The sequence below is a fragment of the Cyprinodon tularosa genome, unplaced genomic scaffold (genome assembly GCF_016077235.1).
Source record: "Cyprinodon tularosa strain WSP-4 unplaced genomic scaffold, ASM1607723v1 ctg42, whole genome shotgun sequence".
Classification (NCBI taxonomy): domain Eukaryota; kingdom Metazoa; phylum Chordata; class Actinopteri; order Cyprinodontiformes; family Cyprinodontidae; genus Cyprinodon; species Cyprinodon tularosa.
Genome location: NW_024039141.1, coordinates 2,527,597 through 2,547,321, shown reverse-complemented (window position 1 = coordinate 2,547,321; position 19,725 = coordinate 2,527,597). Strand labels below are relative to the sequence as shown.

Sequence of the window (19,725 nt, the reverse complement as noted above, 5' to 3'; positions counted from 1 at the left end):
AGAGAGATTTTTTAAAGAGGACATTTTTGAAAAGTTCTTAATGCGGCTGAACTTCCAGCTTTACATTCCTTTCTAAAGAGGTGTTAAGTGACATTTGTTAAAGTTCTGTAGTCTTTTCAAAGCATTACAATGTTTGAACTCCTCACCCACAACTACAGCTGACTAATAATTGCCAATTTAAAGCCAAAAAGATAACCTTTAAGGACTTAACTATAGTTAACCTAAACCTCTGTATGGAAAAACCTGACTTAAACTGTTACAAGCATACAGTTAACTTGATTACCCATGCCACGGCCTTGCAGAGACCCTGGGCAACTACCCAAAAAAGTCCCATGAAGGCTGTGTAGGTCATCAAACAACCTGTCCTTTCAGTAATTATTAGTGTAATCCTTTCATCTAAAATGAATAAGTCACAAACTCCTACTCCATGATCCAAAAGAACAGTTTTAGATGACTGGTAAAAAGTACAGTGACTTTCTACTTCTATTTAAGCACTTTAAGTATGTCCCATCCTTCATTACAGGACTGTTTTCATACCGTCCTGTAATGACCGTCACCGAAAGATTCACAAGTTGCTCTTGAGAAAAGCAAAGTCTGTCAAAAAGCTATTTATTTAGTGTCAAATAGGTTGACCAAACTTCCCTGTCTCCACCTCATGCACTCAGCTAAAGTAGCAGTAGGGAGGCAAGATGGATTTTGTTCTTTTGTGCAGCTGAAATAATAAAAGGTTTGGAGGAAGTGGAGAAAAAGGTAACAGCGTTTATTTTAATCTTAGAACTTACTGAGTCCGGGTCGCTGATCGACACTTGCTCTGAAAAGCGCACTTTAGGAGGATTGGTTCGCAGGCGGGCCTTTGTGGCTGCACTTATGAAGGCAGACTTTGGTGACTGAGGACAAAAGGAGAAAGATGGTTATTCTGTAAAGCCTTACTGAACAATATACAAAGTTGTAAAAGAGTCATAACTTGTACCAAATTGATTTGCATTTAAAACCTGCCAAAAAACTGGGTGCAAACTTTATCAGCAAATACATGTTTGTTTTTGAATGTTTGGTTAAACCTTGGAATTTTATGCAAACCTATCATATCTCTAGCTTCCAATGATCAAATATTTCATATGTATGTTTTTATTTCATCTCCATACAATAAACCACATAAAATCTTCAAGTTCCCAGCAAGATGAATCAAACTTTTTTTTAGGGAATGATGCACCCACATAGAAATCTTGTTTATTAAAGTCTCGTGTGGTTGTTTATGTCCCCACTTGGAGTACTTGTGAGGGGTTATCAGGAAAAGAAATGACTTCAGTGTAAGAAGCAAGGTCATGAATACTAATGTATGTCCTCACTCTATTAGTGTGCACCACTGGAACAGAACACTGCACATTGTTTATCAGTATGATTCAAAGTGAAAGGAAAAAGTGCAGTGACTGATGAAGACTGGGAGGAATCTTGAGGGAGGAGAGGATGAAAGCGAGTGAGTGTCCCATTGTAATACCTGATGGGGCTGCAGCACACTGAGCACTATGGTGTCTTTGCAGCGTCTGTGGAGAGACAGCAGAAAGTGGAGGGGGTTAGATAAAGCCACACAGATGGCAGCACTCAGAGAACAGTTTTTGTTGCCTTCATTTTTGGCTGCAAAAGGACTGAGTCATCCACAGGTTTGCTGTTGATGCCTTAAGACATCATGTAGTTCTTTTGAGTCCATTGTCTTTACTGTCATCATTTTGATTTTGTTCCCATTTGATATCGCTGCCAGTCCCTTGACCTTAAGACCCCTTTTCTCCTCCCACCCTCCCTCCTGGGACAGTAAAGGATGTTACCTTACAAGGTCTATGACTCTCTCTCGGGGAGCGTCGCTCACCGTCTCTTCGTTTATGGCCAAGATCTGGTCTCCAGGGAGAAGTTTTCCAAAGGAGGGGCCGTCTGTGGATAAAATCCATTCAGTCAAAAACTATAGTCCTGTCTGACAGAGTTCCTCTGGTTGTACTCTGGTATCTCTTTTTTTCCCCGTACATAGATGCCCACTAACCGGCAGAGACGGAGCGAACAATGACAGGCCTCTGACTGCCTGCTATGAAGCCGAAGCCTTGAGTTGGGTGACGCTTGATGGTAACCTGTCGAGCTGAGGGAGGACTTAGGGTTCCACTGTCCATACCATCCTGGCTCTCCTCTAACATGTCAGTGCTGTAGAACCAAAGCAAATTTATACCTAATGACCGATATCAGATCGATTCACACATCACTTTATGGCCACAATAATCTTCAGAATATTTGATGTTAAAGGAGTCGTGTGAGATTCCCCCCCTGTTGAGTCAATAATTTATAGAAGCACCTTCTAGTGTAAATACAGCTGCCAGTCTTTTCCCAAAACACTTTATGTTTTGTCAATTTTTTCTTTGCTAGACATTTCATGCTCAGATAGATTGTTTGCAGGGTTTTATAAAGATAAGATGTCATTCCAAATTCTCAATAGGATTCAGGCATGTTTCCATTGCTTTAACATGTTTCAGGCATGTTTCCATTTAACTTATTTTTTTTAATTTTAAGCCAACTTTAAAAAAGAAAAAAAGGAAGCAAGAATTTGTGGTGTTTTTTATTTGGTTTGAAGCGAATTAACCAAGCAGGGCAAAGCGTCCTATGTCATCATCCACTTTATGTCGTCACGCATGGCTGTAGCAGGACATAGAAGCTGTAATCTAGCACTGACTACAGATCAGTGATGGAGGACAGTTTTAATCAATGTGCTGCTGTCGGGACAGTTGTTGCTACATCAACATGTCAGCTAGTAATGGTGCTGCTGCTTCCAGCTAGATCAGAAATGGCTGATCACTCACGTGAAGGTAAAGTTCACTACGTTAGAGTTGATTTGAAAGTTTTTAATCTCTCATGTGGTACGTCAACCCTTTTGCGCAAAAGCCAAAAATCACCTCAAGCACTCATAAAAACTTTTTTTTTGTGAATTTAAGGGAGTTTATTCATCTTTTGGTGTTTTCATCGAGTTTTTCTAAAGCAATACTTTAAATTGTGCATTCGGAAAAGCTAATAGAAACCCACCTATTCTAATGCACACAAATATTTTAATTGAAAACGTGCGCTGTAGCTCTGGGGTATTCTTAGGGTTGCTGTCCTGATAGATTTTGAACCTCCAACAGGTTTTTTTCCCCCCAGATTGGCCTCTAGTTTCCACCGTCTACCTTCCCTAGGAGCTTCGTAGCTATAGGAAAGAATCAGCACAATACAATGCTGCCACCTTGTCATGTGCAAAACCTCACCCATGTTCAGTATGAAGGCCAAACCATTTCATAATGACTTCATTTGACCAAAGAAAATATCTTCAAAAAGTTTCCTGTGCTCCATTCAGGGACATTAGGGTTTTGCCACACTTGTATAAAGACTGGATTGCTGTCCACTTTACATTATGGTTTACTTTTGATTTCTTAGGTTTTGCAATATTCTGTTATTTTTGCCATTTGCATATTTGTTTGGTCAGTTCACTTTTTGCCTGGTGTTTTCTAGTTTATTACTTATTATTTTTAGCTGGTGTGGATTTACTGTTAGGATTCCTGTCTGTGTGGTTTGTGTTTTTGTGTTTGTCTCCCTTTCTCCACCAGGAGGCGCCTGGTTCTGGTCTGCCTCCTCACACACCTGCGGAGGGTTACCTCGTTAACGGAGTGCTCTTTAGCTGCTGACTGCCACTACCTTGACGCCAGAGTGTTTGCCAGTTTTGGGTACTCTAGCCAAGCTGAGTTTTGCTGAGTTTTTGTCAACCTGAGTCTTAACCTTGTTATTTTGTCTTTGCCTCTCGCCAGGAAGTCATCCTGCAAACTGGATGTTCTGGACCTTTTCTCCCTGGAAGGATCATCTGAGCTTCAAACTGAGCTGAGGATTCAAACTGGTGGTTTGGATCCACTTTCCTCCAAGAGATCGTTTGAGCTTCACACTGAGCAAGGGATTCATCTCCACAACAACCCGTTCAAGTACCGCAGGAAATCTAAGTGGCAGTCAGTTTCTCTGTTCACCTACAAACAACCGCATTCTGGGTAAACCCTGTCCACCCTCCTTCGAATGAGACAAACACTGGAGCACCCCACACCGACTGGAGTTAAGAGTCAACTACTTATCTGGAAACCTGAGTCAACAATCTACACTCACCGGCCACTTTATTAGGTACACCTGTCTAACTGCTCGTTAACACTTAATTTCTAAGCAGCCAATCACATGGCGGCAACTCAGTGCATTTAGGCATGTAGACTTGGTCAAGACAATCTCCTGCAGTTCAAACCGAGCATCAGTATGGGGAAGAAAGGTGATTTGAGTGACTTTGAACGTGGCATGATTGTTGGTGCCAGAAGGGCTGGTCTGAGTATTTCAGAAACTGCTGATCTACTGGGATTTTCACGCACAACCATCTCTAGGGTTTACAGAGAATGGTCCGAAAAAGAAAAAACATCCAGTGAGCGGCAGTTCTGTGGGCGGAAATGCCTTGTTGATGCCAGAGGTCAGAGGAGAATGGCCAGACTGGTTCGAGCTGATAGAAGGGCAACAGTGACTCAAATAAGCACCCGTTACAACCAAGGTGGGCAGAAGAGCATCTCTGAACGCACAGTACGTTGAACTTTGAGGCAGATGGGCTACAGCAGCAGAAGACCACACCGGGTGCCACTCCTTTCAGCTAAGAACAGGAAACTGAGGCTACAATTTGCACAAGCTCATCCAAATTGGAAAATAGAAGATTGGAAAAACGTTGCCTGGTCTGATGAGTCTCGATTTCTGCTGCGACATTCGGATGGTAGGGTCAGAATTTGGCGTCTACAACATGAAAGCATGGATCCATCCTGCCTTGTATCAACGGTTCAGGCTGGTGGTGGTGGTGTCATGGTGTGGGGAATATTTTCTTGGCACTCTTTGGGCCCCTTGGTACCAATTGAGCATCGTTGCAACGCCACAGCCTACCTGAGTATTGTTGCTGACCATGTCCATCCCTTTATGACCACAATGTACCCAACTTCTGATGGCTACTTTCAGCAGGATAATGCGCCATGTCATAAAGCTGGAATCATCTCAGACTGGTTTCTTGAACATGACAATGAGTTCACTGTACTCAAATGGCCTCCACAGTCACCAGATCTCAATCCAACAGAGCATCTTTGGGATGGGTGGAACGGGAGATTCGCATCATGGATGTGCAGCCGACAAATCTGCGGCAACTGTGTGATGCCATCATGTCAATATGGACCAAACTCCCTGAGGAATGCTTCCAGCACCTTGTTGAATCTATGCCACGAAGAATTGAGGCAGTTCTGAAGGCAAAAGGGGGTCCCACCCGTTACTAGCATGGGGTACCTAATAAAGTGGCCGGTGAGTGTATTTCTCCTCTTCAAGTTTGAGAATCAAGTTTCCCACTGAGCCTGAACTTAGCGTAGTGTCTTCCCCTTACTTTCCAGTTCCGGTTGAGCAGTGTTCAGAGCAACACTGGATTCTTCACAATTCCCTCAATAAACAGTCTGTTAAAACTTTCCCCTGGTTTCTCTCTGTATTGGTTTTTCTGCTTTTTGGGTCAGACCATAGTTAAATCATGACATTTACTTTTAACAATAGTGATGAATTGGTTCTATTTGTTTTCTCCTTGTGTTTTTCCTTGTTTATTTTTTCTAATAGTCATCCAGAGCTCTCAGAGCTCCCACTTAATTGGTAGATTATGCACCTGTGTTTCTTCATCTCTTCTCTCGTTTGCACCTGTTTTCCCCATCATTTAAGCCTTCAGTTTGTTGTCAATTATCATCTGTTTCTCAGTTTGTCTCCGTGTCATCTCATCTGTTTTGCTGTTCTTCTACCTCATACAAGAACCTATGATGTGGCTTCCAAGTGTCAGTTTGCATTTTGGTCTGAAACAACAGATTATGACAATGTCTAAATAATTGTTTTCCTGTCAAATCAATCTTACTTCCCTAATTGTATTGTTTATGACTTTTTGGCTGTGTTCCTTGGCCTGGATGATACTTCTTCTCCTCTAATAAACCTCAAAGACCCTTAAAGAAGGGCTTTATTCAGGGTGAGATTAAATTATATGCAGGTTGATTTAATAATCAGTCTTCTGAAAGCATGTGGTCCTCTATAATTTATTCTACAGCAATAAAGAAAAAAATTATTTTAGATTTTACCTGTAATAAAAATTTGGAAAGAAGCCATTGTTTTTGTTTTCTTCAACAATTGTGCACCACTTTTTATTTGACTTTTTATTTGACTTTAATACTAATAAAATACAGTAATATTAGTGGTCATAAAGTGGTAATATTTGAGTTTAGAAAGCAGGGTTATTTTTTGCAAATCGCTAAAATAATGCCAAGAAACAGAGGAAAAAAGCCCATCCGGATCTACTAATATTCTTGCAAATTCCGTACCTTTCACATGCGTTAGTGTGTCCATCCTGGACCTTGGCCATTCCCCGAGAGGAGGGAGCAACATGGGAGAAGGTTGAGCTGCAAAGGCTGTTCTCTGTGTCCCAATCATTCACCTGTTCACTGAAAAGAAATCAAGCAGGAATAAAAAAGGCGGAAGGTGAGACAAAGTTTGGCTTTCTTTCTGCACAAAATAAACTAAAGTAGAAAAAGACAAAAAACAGACAAACAACGAAACAGAGTTGAGTATGTTGTGAAAGATTTGCCTGAAGTATCTGGCAACAAAACCCACAATTATGAAGAACCTGCAGAACACAGAGGATGTAACACATTAAGGTCTCTCAATCTGACAGTTTCTGCCTGCGTGGACTGCACAAATGCTGTGAACCACACATGCTCTTTTACAGATGCCTGCGTGGGTGGCCGTGAAAGCATGGCTGCTGAGAAAGAGTGAGTGTGTCAGAATGGGGTAAAAAAAAAAAAAAAATGGAAATCATTGTGTGAGGGAGAACAAAACCAGATATTTGTGCCCATATCTATGATGATTGCTGACTCAAGATGAGACGTCGATTGTAATGTTAATAGAGCAGATAGGCTGGAATAGGAAAGATGTAGACAAAGAGCATGGCTGCAATACTCTGGATTGTTACACAGGGGCACATTATTGAAAGCAAATATCTTCTGAGTGCCATTTTCAGAGAAAAAAACGAAGCTGTCAGCAAAGAACGGAGGGCTAGTCACACTGGTCAATGCTTTAGATTTATGTTTTGCTTGGATGCCCGTGCTGTAGGGGGGATGTTTTATTTACAATTGCAGCAAAGCATAACTAAAATCTGACTTGTGGCACTGTGTTAAATTAGCTTTTGGATGTGTCAGACAGACTTCTACATTTATTTATTTATTTTATTTATTTATTTCAGGAATGTTGCAATGCATCTTATTGACAGGAGAACGTGGTGTTTTGTTTTTTAAATCTTCTCCTTCATAACTCGCAATAATTGATGAAATCATGGATTTTACTTTTTAGCATAACATCCTAAAGAAGAACTGTCAGTATTTGACCTTCAGCTCAAGAGCATTTGGGTTTTGCATTGCAATTCAATCCAGCAACGATGCTGTGGCAAGTCCTTAAAAGAATATCATTCATGTTGAATAAAAGCAATTCAGCTACGAAAAGTGAGCAAAATTGTTTATATACAACAATGTTAATGACAAGCTGTTAATCGCTGATGCTACCACTCATTAGGGTTAATATTATTACCTTTTAAGTTACATGTCAAGGTTATTTAGCTTTGTTTTTTTCTGATTGAATAAATGAAATCTTAATTCTTAATGTGCATTTTGTTGGTTTTAAGTGTGAGTGATCAAACAAAATGGTTTGAATGATCGGAAGCATGTTCGGGTGAAACAAAACACAAGAAATCTGCTTGAGGGGGCATATTTTTCCCATCTGTTTATATAATAAGGATTTTAATATAATTTAAGTATTTAGTGTTTGTGTCTATTGCGCTGGGCTATATCAAAGAAGCACAGAGGAGAGGCACACAAAGAACCATTGCTTGCTTGTTCTGCAGCCAAAAAAGAACATAAATTTGATACTTCCAGTTCATTCTGGAAAGGCTGATGCTTTCCATTCATCCTTCCACCCTCTTCTAATGTCATTTTCTTTCTACCATCTGGTACTGAAACAAACCATCCCATACATCTTGTCTTTGACTGGTGGTTTGTGAGGGAGGTACAAAGATTGCTGAGGGTTATGTTAGAAACTGCTCTTTTTTGTAGCGTGAACAGTGTGATTTGTGATTTTGTGAAGAAAAAGTGACATTGTAGAGAGTAGAGACCAAACTGGAACTAAAAGCTTTAAACAACGATCTGCCACCAACCTGATTGTTATCCAAGAACTTGTTTCACTCCTCCCCTTTTTTCTTCTTCCTTCTGTTTACTATCCTTAGGCTTTTTGGATACAACACAGAGTTGGCAGCCTTAAATTCCTATAGCTAAGTTTAAGGGATTAGTTTCAGCATCCTGAATGAGTGGAGCGGTAGGACCTAACAGATGGGTGGGATGATAACGGCAGCCAACAGCCACTGCAGCTTACATGTCTGCAAAGACAAACAGTTTTTCAGCAGAGGGAGCAACCTTTTGCTAATAGAAGGCACAGGGGAATTCTGTCAAGAAATGATCCCCAAGGACATTGGCAGGCCTTCCCGTTGCTATGGCTGCAGCTTTACTATGCTTGTCGAAGCTGCGGTGGATGGAGAGTTTGTGGGTGGATGGGAATAGTGATGCAGCAATGTATGTGAAAGAAAGCTAACCAGACACTCTTTGATTACTCTGCAGCCACAATGGCTTGATTCCAGCATGTCCTCAGGCACTGGGGGTCAGAGCTTCGTATACCTGCTCTGTTCCAGTGTCAAGGTCTGCAGCTTCTCTCCGCGCCTCTGGGTCTGGAAGATCGACCTTTCTTTTATCAACCCTGAGGGCCTGAACTCATTGACACCGTCATAGGGGACATTACATTTTTATTCAGCAGAAACACCAGTAAAACAGTCAGTTTTACAAGCCAGCGTTCCAGCCCATATATAAGCCAGTATACTCCTCATTAAAGGCTTTGTATCTGGTATCTGTATTGGGGCCTGCAATAGAAGAGCAATGGTATTCTCTCCACATGCATCACATGGAGGCACCTATTATTCTATACCTCTAAATTGGACTGTATATTGTTTTCCATTATAATTAATGCAGCCTAAATCATGTAAGTGTCAAAATGTACAAAGATCATACACAAGATGTTTACAATTACTTTTGTCGGTATTTTGAGTTACAATGGCGATGGAATTGACCAAAAGCCAGGCCAAAAAAACCCATAAAAATATACTATTTGTTTTAGCCTTCACCTGGTTGTCATATTTTCACTTACAAATACAGTTTCACTTCCTTTTCTTAGCCCTAACTTCTAAAAACTGATAATGGTTTGTGCATACCTGCTATGGTTTCTCTAAAATAAGAGCTTAAACAGCACAGTTTGTGGAAAAGGTCAAAGTAAAAGGAGGAGCTTTTTTTAGAGAGAGAAGGACTTTTATCTCTTCCAAATTGGCCCCAAATTAAGCTTTATGGTTGCTATTTTTTTATTTTTTTCATCAGTTTGAAGCCTCTGCTTTCACACAAGTTTGTAAAATTTCTTTGATTTGGTTTTCAGTCAAACCTATTCCGATTAAACGAAAATTTCAAATCAATGCAGCATGTTTTTGTTTTTGTTTTTTTAATATATTTCAAGTGAGACTTTGGATCCGGAATCCTAGAGTGAAAAGGCATGAAATAAATGAAAGCATGAATGTGCCAACATTTCTTACCACTGAACCAAAACAAAACTGAAGACATATTTTGGGGCCAAAGGAAGATTGTTTAAATGCCAGCATACAGCTTTAGTTAATACAACTAGAAACCATCAATAAGGCTAGAAATGAGTGTAGGATTGACTCAGACCTGAACCTTCAGAGACTCATAGACAGTAACAATGTCAACCTTCTATCGCATAAAAAACAACTCCAGGATTAAGGTCAATAGAACCTGCATTATGCAGGAAAACACTATGACATTTTTAGCCCATACTGTATCAAAAATAAATGCACATTTTAATTAATCTTAACACATCTAAGAGATTACACCACTTGATGAGATAATAGAGTACCATTGGATTTCAAAATAAGACATACAGTATAGAATACAATATTTGACACAGCAGATTATTGCAGTAGATTAAGGACCAAGGATTATAATTATTAAGGATTGTTACCAGAAATTAGTTTTGAAGAATTTACTATTATAGGCTTTTAACATCAGAATCCTCTGAAATGTTCAATGTATAAGCCTTACCTTTCAACTAAAAACTATATGATGTAAATATGCAGATGGTAGCATAAAATGTTAACTAGAAGTAGCTTCCTTAGACTAATGGGTCTATTTTATCATTAAAACAATAACATGCCAGATTTTCAAAATAAGGTATCAACATACTCTACAAAATAAAATGCTTAATATATGTTTTAGCAAATCAAAACCTTTTTTAGACATGAACCGCTATGGTCTTTTCTAAACAGAACACATAGAAAATTTAAAAATAAAGCTTAAGTTCACTGTAACTATGGAACCATGTAATTGATATAGTAATAATTTTATTGGAATTAGGTTCCATATGACTAATGGTTAAATTCCATTCCCTTTATTTATATAGTGCCAATTCACAACAAGTTATCTCAAGGCATATTACAGTGAGAAGTTAAACACTTTCTGATTGCATCAAGTCAATTAACTTTGAAGCTTTTGCTCCTCTTGGAAGCATGTAGTGAAAGCAAATATTCTCTTTCATCTACAGCATTCCCTCACACCGAATTCAGAGACAATGGAGAGGAAAAACTCCCTTTTTAAAAAAAGACACCTCCAGCAGAACCAGGCTCAGTGTGAGCGGCCTTCTGCTGAGGCAGACTGGGGTTTCAAGCAGTTAGGAGCAGACATACAAACGGAATACAGAAGCAGTGATCCTAGACTACCTTCTTTGCTCGAAAAGGCAATGATAAACTTGCTCCACAGGTGACTTTGTCAAGGAAATAAACAGTAAGATGATCTCTGGGCAGGTTTAAAACTGATAAAAGGGAGCACATACAGTTAGTTACAGTAACAGCAGAGCCCAAATGTCCAGGAGAGAAACAGGACTAAGCACTGTCGAACGGGCCAGGCCATCATCTGTAATGGAAGTTGTTAATGGCAGCAGCCCAGCTGATGCCTCCCTCGAGAATGCTGTCATAGCTAAACAAAGAACCAGGCTATATGAAGCTAAAGCTACAATGAGCATAGAAAGCGGGCAGAGAGAACATGGAGTCACAGAATTGTATAATAGAAGTAAAATGAAAAAGATGTACTGCAGTTCCTGTAACAAAATCGTTTAAACCTTACATAAACTTTACCTGATACAAGCTCAAACTAACCTTTGGCTCTGGTCTAACAGCTCCTCACCAAGCAGCCAGCCCCGTATACATTTCCTTAGTAAATTTCTATTTTAACTATTATTATCGTCAGTCCCATGCTTGTATAAATATGCCTGGCTTTAAGGGTCTGTGGAATTGGGAGGAAACCTCAGTTTCATATTAGGCATACATGCCCTTGAGGACAAATATATCTAAATCAATTCCAGTAACTTCCAAGTTTAAAAAGGACTCCCTGCACTGCTTTTTAGCTCTAAGTAAAACAAGGATTTGACTTCAATAAAGGGTATTTAAGCCGTGGCTGTTTGCTGATTAGAGCGAGGAGCAGAAATGCAGAAAGACTTTCAGAGTTTCTTTACAGTATCATAAAACATGACTACATATTAAAACGTATGTGTTTATTAGTTTATATCCATAGCTTCCATTTAAATGTCAAAAATGCAAAATTGTTATAAAACAATTAAGAAGAAACATTTAGAATACATATTTATATATTTTTTATAAAACATGTCAATGAGAAAGCTGGTTGGTCTGTGAAACGATGAAAGATGTGAAGGCAGGAAGATCTTTGAATGATGGGGAGGATGTTTTTTTTTTAATAAAAAGAAATCTTCATAAATATCTTCTTTAAAAAAGCAGAAGAACAACTGAAAACTGTTGAGGAGATAAACCCCCCTGCTCTATTTAATTCAAATGCTATAAGTAACAAACAGGACACTAAGTTTATTCATATTTAATATTTTTATTTAATTATTGCAGAGTGTTTAATGTCTGTTATTTAACTACAGATAGAGATTCTGACCTCTTTGCAATCTTCTGTGATCACATCAGCAAACAATCCCTGGGTCTAAAAGCCTTGTCTCAATATTATGCACTTCATTTTCATATTTTGCACTGCAAAAAATAGAAATCTAAGTAAGTTTATTTTTCTTTAAAAAAGAGCATTTCTTTCTTGAATTAAACAGTTAAGTGATACACTTTGCCAATGGAATAAGGCAATTTACATCTAAAATAAGAAAAAACAATTGTGTTGTCTTATTCCAAGTGGATATTATCTAATTATCTTATTTTAAGAGTAAAAATACTCATTCCATTGGCAAATCGTATTATTTACTTGCTTGAATTATGCTAAATACACTAATTTTAAGACATTTTTACTCGTTTCCAGATCGTTTTTGCAGTGTGTGTATCTTTGACCCAAAAATAAGATTCCTATAGTTTAACAGTTTGTTAACTTGTTAATGATAAAACTTGTTTTATGAAATAAGTTCGGGGATAGCCAATTATCTAAGGTGTCTAACAAGGGGAGAGTGTAGCATAAGGAAGAAAAGTTGCTGTAAACAAGATGACATAATACCTTTCTGCAACAGAATAAGCAATGAAGAAAACTACAAAAAGAATGCATACATGTTTGTTTTCTCTTGAGAGTCCAGGTGTGATTATGAGAATTTAAAAGCTGTTGTTTGTACACAAATTGCACTTTGGAAGATAGCTGACTGAGCATCCGACAGGCTAGGAGACCTACAATGGTCAATTGCTTTATTTGTTGTAATTCTAATTTCTTTGTGTAATGATAGGAGCACTTTACAGGTGTTTGGTATGCAAATATATTTTCTGTTAGATTTTATGTTTTGGGGCTTAAAATAGTAAATTCTTACAATGCAGTTTAACTTAACAAAAAAAAATATATATAAAAAAAATAGAAAATGTGTTACCCATGATTTAATTATTATGAAAACATGATTACTAAAACTGTTAAAATAGTGTAGACAACAAAATCCTTTCAACACCAAGAAGATGGATAGCCTTACTCTATATTTGATGCACTTGAGAAATCTTATAATGAAACTTAGTCTTTAAACCTAAAAATTCAAATTCTAACAGCTTTACTTTTGTCTTTCTTAATATGCATTTTAAATGCAGTACTATTTCCTTCGACACTAAATGACTTTCAAACTTGCATTAGCAGCTGTCTTTCTTGTAATTTAGTTCCAACATCAGTCAGTAAAGAATCCATTTCAGTACCAGAGAGCATGAAACTTCCTCATGACACCTTTAATTATCTGTCTATTTTCTTTTTACACTCGATGAGTTTCTTTTTACTCATTTTACTGCGTTAATGATGGTTAATGGTTAATTTCACTAATTAACGGCATGTGGTAAATGTAAATGCCATAATTATAAATTGTAATTTGTTGCAGAGATGGAATCACATTTGGAAACTGGGATTTGGGAAACACTAATTGGAAACTGGGGAGAACAGTGTATCGCTGCGTCTAATGGAATCTTTGACTTTGGAAAGGAGAAAATTGGTCAGTGCGATCGCAATTATATATGACGCACAAGCAGAGTGTGTATCCTCTATGAGAAGAAAAATAATTACACTAAATTACCAAAAGAATTTGCTCATTTGCCTTGACTCACATGCGAGCTTCAGTGACATTCTATTCCTAATCTATAGGGGTTCAATATGATGTCAGTAAAACTTCTGCAGCTGGAACAGCTTCAACTCTTCTGTTGAGGCTTTCCACATGATTCAGGAATGTTTATGTGAATTGTTGAAAATTCTTTTATAAGAGCATTTATGATGCCACACATTGATATTGGACAGGAAGGCCTGGCTCTCAGGCTCTGATCTAATTCACTCCAAAAGTGTTCTATAGCCATGAGGTTAGGACTCTTTGCAGGCCAGCCAAGTTAATCAAAACCAGCCTCTCCCGTCTATGTATTTAATGAACCTTGGATCGTATTAGAAGAAGAAGGGCCAGATCCAAACTGCTCCCACAAAGTTTTGGGCATGGAATTGTCTTAAATGTCTTAGCATTGTGAAGTATTTAGAGTTCTTTCACTGGAACTAAGGGGCCAAGCTCAGATAATGAAAACCAATCTCACACTATAACCCCCCTCCACCAAACTTTACACTTGGTACCATGTAATCGGACAGGTTCTGTTCTCATGACAACCAACAAACACAGAATTCCAGATGGGTGACCATGATTTGTCGCTTCAGAAAATGCATCTGTGGCGCTTGTTACACCACTGCAGCTGACTCTTTGCATTGCATTTCATGATGTCTGTATGTGTGGATGCAGCTGATTGACCATGGAAACCCATTCCATGCAGCTCTCTGCTCTCTGTTCTTGAGCTAATTTGAAGGCCAAATGATGTTGTGGGGTTTTGTAGTGACTGAATCTGCAGAAAGTGGGCGACCTCTACACACTATGCACTGCACCATCCACTGACTCTGTAGGTTTAAGTGGCGTTCCACTTCATGGCTGTCTTGTTGTCATTCCCAAACACTTTCCCATTTTCTCTGACAGCTGACTGTGGAATATTTAGTAGTGAGGAATTTCCAAGACTGGATTTATCTCAAAGGTTCCATCCTATCAGTTCCACACTAGAATTTACTGAGCTCCTGAGAGTGAACCATTCTGTCGCAGATGTTTGTTAAAACAGTCTGCAAGCCTAAGTGCTTAATTTAATACATCTATGGTCATGGAAGGCATTGCAAAACCGGATTCTAATAATTTTGATTGATAAGCAAATACTTCTGGCAACATAGTGTGTATTAGACAAATAAGAATAACATTTGAAATACTGATATATTTATATTTTTGTGTTAAGGTCAGACCTATTCTTTCTCCCACATCACTGCAGAGAATTCATCCTTGAGTTTAAACTGCCAACGTTTTATATCGGATTCAGTGAATCCTTGATCCTCAAGGGATTCTTTTAGTGTTTTTCAAGAGATGACACAATAATATCCCACTTGAACTGTGAAATGATCTTTGCCAGATATAAAAAAACTATTTTCCCATTTGGCCCCCAGTAATTTTACAAACATAAACACTCCCTTTGGCAAAGTAGGCCCTGACTTCATTACTATATTCGTTGAGTTTTGAAATCTCACTTAACAAAATGTATTTATCTTGATATGATTTGAGATTTGTGTCCTAAAGTAACTGGGCTATGCACTGAGTACTTCAGCTGAAAGAACTCACTGGTAATGAACTTTATTTGCAGCAGTGGAAGACCCAGAGAAATCCTACTGGAAAACACAATGTAGTCCTTTGTTTTAGATGTCTATCTGTAGCAGCAGACTGCATTCATATGACAATATGACCTTCTCAGCTATTAAGAGCTGCAGAAGCCTGTTAATCTTTCTTTCACATAAGTCAGGTGCAGGGCAGTGAGAAAGCACCTAAAAAACAGAGACCAATGGTACTTGAAGCGCAGGATTGAGAACCACTGCTTTATCCGAAAAAGTTATATTAGAGTCAGTCCCCTGGTCCTCTTAGATCAGCTTTACATCGTGTTTTATTGGAACAATTGTATCATTAAAAATATTTTACAGTCCTCTGACTATAATTGGATGTAGCTCCCATTGTTTTATCATTTTAATATCCTCTCTTGTCTTCCACCATTACGTCATTTTATTCAGCGTGCCGATAAAGTAAAGAAAAACTTATCATTTGACATCAATGTCCGCATTACCCTTATTGAAAATCAAATTTATTTAACTTTTTCGTGGTGTTTAAACTGATTTATATATTTTTTTTTCTCTCCCCGATGTAGTGATCTCTGGGATTTTATCCCCCCTGTCCCTGCTACCTAAAAAATAAAGACAATCTATAATGCTATTATTCCCCTGAAAAATAAAGATAAAGAAAATCCACCCCCAGTCTGTATCTCTATCTCACTACCAATATAAATCTATAGGTCTTCGCAGAGATATCCTTCCAAATTGGGCCAGGTTGTCCATTTATCAAGCACCACAGACCAGTTTTTAACTTTCACTTTCTGATGCTGTTGCACATCTTTCAGCTCTTTTCATGTATGTTTAAAATGTCCCCTGAATGTTTAGAGATTATTTAAATGAGCACCTTAATTTACATTCTTCACATTCTTAGCTATGGAGGTCTACTGAGGTGTACTACTAAGTGGCAAAATGCTTACAGCAGAGGCTTGAAGTCTTATAAAATGTGTCCTTTTCCCTCTCAAACCATCACTGAACCCTTTTTGCTTTGTTGCAGGGCATAAAATCCTCCTGAAAGACTCCTCAACTTTGTACTGTTTTCCATGAAAGGGTGTAAAGGATATGCAACAATGCTTAGGTAGGTGGTAGAACATTGCCCAAAGCATCACACTCCCACGCTGGCTTTGCCTTCTTTCTATAGAGCACTGTGGTGCTATGGTTCTGCGGGTAAACAATGCACATGTACCCAGATGTCCATACAAGCTAAAAAAAAAGAAAAAGAAAATTATATATAACTTATAAACCACAGCATTTTCTTGAGTTGCTTTATGGTCCAGCTCTGATACCCATGTATTTATTTTCTGCACTTTTGGGATGCGAACCTGCCTGTGGAAACTCAAAAATAAATGTTAAGCTGGTTCCTCTTTTTATTTTCTTTGAAAATGTGTTCAGATGACACCATCCTACCTTCACTGCTGATCTACGTTAATTAACCATTAATTAACTGTTCCTTTTTTGGAGCACCTTTGATGGATACTGACACCTGCCAACCAGGAACACTCCGATAGGGCGGTGATTTTAGAAATGCTGCGGACCAATTATCAACCCATCAGATTTGAGTTTAATCAAATAAAATGATTATTAATTACATACATCGTCCTCCCACTATTTATTTCCCATGAAAGTGGTCACAACCTTATGCTATGTTGATGTAAAAAATTGTAATTTCTTCTCAGCAGGTAATGTATCTGTTCTGCCCATATAATGATGGTTGCCAGAAAGTTGGATCATATTTTAGAACCAGATATCCTAAAAGACTTGAAATATCACAAAAAATATTTGCCTTTAACCCTGTAATGCCAAATGTATCGTATTTGATACGTAGGGTTTCTGAAATGTTTTGCGTCTGACACCTTTTACATAATTTGATGGTAAAAACTTTGCTCAAAATCCTATTGTACACAATCAGATATACCTGATAACAGAGGGCAGAAGACTACACAAAAAATAATCTTGACTTATCGCATAGTAATAAATTGTTAATATCAAAATGTATTTCTGTTTTTTCTTTTAACATATTTTGTTAAAAGGCCAAATAAGGACTTCAAACCAAAAAAAAAGTTATTTTCTGTTTTGTTTTAATCTTGGATCCGGCATTAAAGGGTTAAGTTGTTGTTTTTTTTTAAAGGAGAGAAGTAATTTTTTTATTGTTTAGATCAGCCATTGGAGCCTTGGAACCACCATTACCATTTATGGATTATTGTTTTACTTTGGGGCAACCAGTTGTCGGTTTAAGCTCTGGTTTTCAATGTCGTTGTGTCCTTGGGCAAGACACTTCCCCTGCATTCCCCACTGATGGTGGTCAGAGGGCCCGGTATCACCTGTGCCCTGCAGCCTCGCCTTCGCAGTGAGCCCCAAGGCAGCTGTTGCCACCATCAGTGTGCGAGTGTGTTCATGAATGGGTGAATTAGTGGCGATTTCTAATTAAATACTAGCCAGGCTAAATCTCCCCTGTAAATGTACTAAAACTATTCATAACATATGCATTGTTAAATTTAACAAATGTAGTCATTAAACTGCATTAAGGACCAGTACCATTGCTTTACTTAAAAAAAAACCCAACAACAAACAGCTTTCTCAACAAAGGATACCTTTTTTGACTACTAAATATGTTAAATTAACTTAAATATGTAAAATCAGTGTTTGGCTGCACGTTGGCAGCAGCGAAAAGGATGGAGTGAAAATTAATTTTTCTCTTAAAGGTACAGTGCAGAAAAAATGTGTGTGACAATCTTGTTTTGAGGAGTCAGCAGCCAGACCATAAAAGGCACCATAAATGTGGTGTGTGGGAAAAATGTTCATTCAGGTAAGGAAAATTATTTATTTTATAGTGTTTTTTTTTATTTTTATGTGTCCAATGAGAAAGCAGAATAATGTGTCTGGTGATATATGTAGATGGCATTGATATTTGAAATTAAGTGTATAAGAGCTTTTTTCAAATCCTCTTCCTGCATTAGTTAGCTGCAACAACAAATTACTTTTGTGCCTCAGCTGAATGAATGTTAGATGTACTGCATATCAGTGCATAACAGTGTAGAATTAGCTTAAGGTGGCTCTCCACAGTGAATAAAATATGAAAAACATTAACCGTTGACAATTCAGTCTTAGAAGTTTGCCAGAGTATTCTCAGATTAACAGTTTGAGTAATGCACAGATTGATTGTGTGTGGAAAAGCAAGACTTTCAGCTGCTTCCCTTCACTGCTGTCATGCTTTACTTAACCACTGCAGGCGGCATAATGAAATTGATCAAACCATTGACCATAAGAGATAATAGGTATGTGTAAACTCATAGGCTGACAGGGAGTCATGTGGAGATAATGAGAGCTGGGACCAGCGGAGACTGCCAGAAAATAAGGAATAATGGAAAAACCAAACCTGGTTGCGAGACATAATATAGAAGAATAACTTCAAGAAGACGAAAAAACAACGACAGCACTGAAACATTGATTTAAACAGTAAGGGAGAACATTGAGAAAAGACATCCCTTAGGAAAATTTCTGCCAAAGCTGAAACTTACTGAACATGCTGACATCTTGTCAGTCTTATCTGTATTGAACATCCTCTCTGTCTTCCTCCTCCTTCCTCAGTGAGTCACTTTGTTCTTTTAGCACATTGCTGAAGACAAATGCATGATTAATGACAGCAGGCCAACTTTGACATAAACTGTCATCCAGTGGTAGGGCAGTTGTGATGTGTTTATATTGCTCATGATGTGAACCGTAAAAACAGTTTATGGAGCTCATAACATGAACAGAGTAAAATATTTATATGCCTGCCTCACAAATCGATAAGTAAAAACTTCTCTTCACACATTTCAGATTTTATTCGTTCTGTTATTGTAAAAAAATATGGAATTTTTCATATTTTTGAATCTGTACTTGCAGTTTGGCTGCAAATGTGAAGCTACACTATATTGCCAAAAGTATTTGCTCACCCATCCAAATTATTGGAATCAGGTGTTCCAATCACTTCCATGGCCACAGGTGTATAAATTCAAGCACCTAGGCATGCAGACTGTTTTTACAAACATTTGTGAAAGAATGGGTCGCTCTCAGGAGCTCAGTGAATTCCAGCGTGGAACTGTGATAGGATGCCACCTGTGCAACAAATCCAGTCGTGAAATTTCCTCGCTCCTAAATATTCCACAGTCAACTGTCAGCTGTATTATAAGAAAATGGAAGTGTTTGGGAACGACAGCAACTCAGCCACGAAGTGGTAGGCCACGTAAACTGACGGAGCGGGGTCAGCGGATGCTGACGCGCATAGTGCGAAGAGGTCGCCAACTTTCTGCAGAGTCAATCACTACAG

General features: G+C 38.3%; 1 protein-coding gene across 5 annotated transcripts in view; it reads right to left on the bottom strand.

Moving 5' to 3' along the window:
* The window catches only part of frmpd3 (FERM and PDZ domain containing 3), a 153,896-nt gene that overhangs the window by 30,541 nt on the left and 103,630 nt on the right, over positions 1-19,725 (bottom strand). For 4 of the 5 annotated variants that reach the window (XM_038299157.1, XM_038299159.1, XM_038299158.1 and 1 more), the window contains 5 exons: positions 6,402-6,521; positions 2,030-2,184; positions 1,821-1,923; positions 1,496-1,541; positions 783-887 (listed from right to left, as the gene is read on the bottom strand). In XM_038299157.1, coding sequence (XP_038155085.1) covers positions 783-887; positions 1,496-1,541; positions 1,821-1,923; positions 2,030-2,184; positions 6,402-6,442 — 450 coding nt within the window. In that variant the 5' untranslated portion in view covers positions 6,443-6,521. Of the gene's footprint in view, positions 1-782; positions 888-1,495; positions 1,542-1,820; positions 1,924-2,029; positions 2,185-6,401; positions 6,522-8,281; positions 8,301-19,725 lie in introns of those variants that run through there. The other variant, XM_038299160.1, reaches the window with a different exon arrangement.